The sequence below is a fragment of the Miscanthus floridulus genome, chromosome 11, assembly GCF_019320115.1.
Source record: "Miscanthus floridulus cultivar M001 chromosome 11, ASM1932011v1, whole genome shotgun sequence".
NCBI lineage: Eukaryota > Viridiplantae > Streptophyta > Magnoliopsida > Poales > Poaceae > Miscanthus > Miscanthus floridulus.
This window is the reverse complement of record NC_089590.1, coordinates 79,975,078-79,977,988: the sequence shown is the minus strand read 5'-3', so window position 1 is coordinate 79,977,988 and position 2,911 is coordinate 79,975,078. Positions and strand designations below refer to the sequence as shown.

Genomic DNA, 2,911 nt, shown 5'->3' with positions numbered 1-2,911 from the left:
TTATACTAAGTACATTATATATTGAGCATTGTCTATTGATATTACCCTTATTTTTAACTATATGTGAGATTTAACTTTCTAGGCTCGCATATGGTGTGTATCTGGTTTTGTTCTTAAAACCATGTGCTATAGTGGTTCGAAAGCTATAGGAGCACGTTTTTTTAGAGACGATTTCCTATATGAATCACTCTTAAAAAAATTGGAAACGAATGTTAGAATCATTTGTATATTAATTAGTGATATTCTTGGAGTTGGACCTATACCAAATCATATTATCACAGATACATTATAGTGTAATAATATATTCATATAACTTTGCCTTAACAACAGAAGGGTATATTTCCTGGTATTTATAAATTCTACAAACATTACGATTGCCCATTAAAGTTTGCTGGACAAATAAATCCTTGTGGGTTGCCATGCCACTCGTCTATAGTGTCGTGAAATTTCTAGATGCAACACAAGACCGACAAGGCCGTTAATCCGTTATTCATTATACAAACATGCATATCATAATTCGTCGGCTGGCGGGCTCGTGCTTAGCAGTCGATGTGGATACTGTGCCAACCGAAGTTGCCGCAGGCCTGGGTGTCCTCGAAAACCTGGTACGGCGTGCCGGCGCAGCCGGGCTCGGTGTAGAGCGTGGCCGTCTCGCCGCGGAAGTTGAACTCGTGGCCGCCGTGGAACCGGATGAGGTTGCAGCCGCACGACCCCGCGCTCGCGATGTGCCCCTTCTTTCCCGACGTGCACCCTGGCCCGCCCCACGAAGTCAGGTAGCTCCTGGGGCCCGACCCGTCCGAGACCGCCACGCCCGTCGTCGCTGCGGCTATGACTATAACGGCGATGGCCACCACAGCAAACATCGTCGCGGTCCGCTTTGAGGCCATGCCACCCGGCCCTAGTGCTTGGCCTTGTCTTAATTTCCCTTTCTCTTGCGTATGGTATTGCAACGCATCGAACGAGGATTTTATATAGGACAGAGGAGGTGGTCGAGTTCCTATCTAGCCTAGTCCCTAGTACTTGACGGCTGCCTCGATCGGATTTCCATCGTGAGTATCGAGCGCTGATTATATTGTTGAGGTCAGCACTCACATACGTGCTTGTGTAATTCTTCTTCTTAATAAAAAACTGGCTACATACTTTCTTGTGTAATGGGTCAGTTGCACACGACCTTCAAACATACTAACTCCCTCCGTTCTAAATTATAAACCGTAGTTCTTCCCTCCATTCTAAATTATAAACCGTAGTTCTTCTATATAATGTTTGTTAGATGCTCCTACATTACAAATCAAAACGGAGAAGTTACCTTTTATAAGACAAATACTATTTCACATGTAACATATTAGTATATTACTACCTACCCAATAATCATGTGAAATGCAAAGTCTAAAATGAGTGTAGAGTAAACCCTAATCTATACCTCTATATTAACGAGTGAAGCATTTTCCCGCCGCTTTTTTACTTCCTAAATTGATATCGTGTCCTCTGTGACACGTATGACGACTCGAAAGCTATAACGATAAGACACATGGATCCGCAAACACGTAGACTTTCTATATACGAGTAATACAAAAGTGTACGTGCGTCAAAAGTATGTAACATAAATTTTGCTAAAAAAAGCCTTCTATGTTATCTAAACTTTGGTTACTTGCTATAAGTACGTGCGTCAGAAGTAGTCCCTGATAGATATAATAGGACCTTAGCCGTAGATCATCTGTGCCTTTGGAGGAGGATTCGCTCGCGTCCGCCACTACGTCAGAATACTCCTTCACTGTCGGTTCAAAATACCCCATCACTGCCGGATTTTGAACCGGCACAAACATACCGGCAGTGATGAGGGTAAGCTAACCGATAGTGATGTTTACGACAACACTATCGGTTTTTTTGATAATGATGTCACGTTCGTAATTTATTGTTTTATAATTGATTTTAATTTATATTTTTTCGTGGAATCGAGTTCGCTTTATATACGCTACGTAGACGACAGGTACATCAATATTAAACATTACAAATGTTACGGTTATAATTCAAATGTTCTTATACACATCTCGATCCCTCAAAATAAAAAAGAAATGTTCTTGGACTTCACACATGCTTCTCGAATTTCTTACAATAATCTGGCGAGCCGCTCTGGGCCATACTGGTCCTTATACCTCACGGATTGTGCAATGAAAAATACTCCATCTTTTTCCAATACCTCGGCTAAGATGAATTTTGCGAGCTCCGATTGCAGTGCGACGATCTCCATGTCTAACAGCCTTTGGTGATTATATTTCTTACGCTGTCATTCAAAAAAGATGATATCCAAAGAGGAACATTAAATCATTTTGTTGAATTATTAACAGACATAAATGAAATAGGGATTATACACACCAACTTATCGGCTTCTTCCGATTTTCCGCCGATGTAGCGAAGCATTGCCCACATTACATAAAACCCGCATTCATTGTTTTCCGCCGGCTGTGACAGGTACTTCCCCTCCATATCGACAACCTTAAATGGGACCGGCGTCCCACCGATATGTCTTCTTCAGACACTGAGCAACATTAAAGGGAGAAACATTAGAAAGTGGTATGTGTGATTAGAAAATAATATGTTATTAGGATCGCTTACTAATTCAGCACTGCCACCAGTGCATCCAGATGATGAAATGGTTTTTTCTTCGTGCATACAGAGACGACCTTTTCGTCCTTGCAAGAGATGTTATACAAGTCTTCTATGCAAGGGACAACAAGACAAAAGGAAGGCTAAAAGTAGTTCTACAAGGGAAAATGAATATTGTCGGTGTCGATGGAGCGATGGACGAAGAAGACTACAGGGGCTATCAGGAAATGCATCCATTCAGAGCGAACGTACCCCTACCTATCCTTCAAGATGGTGACGAACCTGCTTACGTATGAATTGATCATAA

General features: G+C 41.8%; 1 protein-coding gene across 1 annotated transcript; it reads right to left on the bottom strand.

The window, feature by feature from the left end:
- Nucleotides 1-539: 539 nt before the first annotated feature.
- Nucleotides 540-887, bottom strand: LOC136492269 (antimicrobial peptide 1-like). The gene has a single exon (XM_066488346.1). It carries the CDS (start codon nt 885-887, stop codon nt 540-542), a length of 348 nt encoding a protein of 115 aa, XP_066344443.1.
- Between the last annotated feature and the right edge of the window lie 2,024 nt (nt 888-2,911).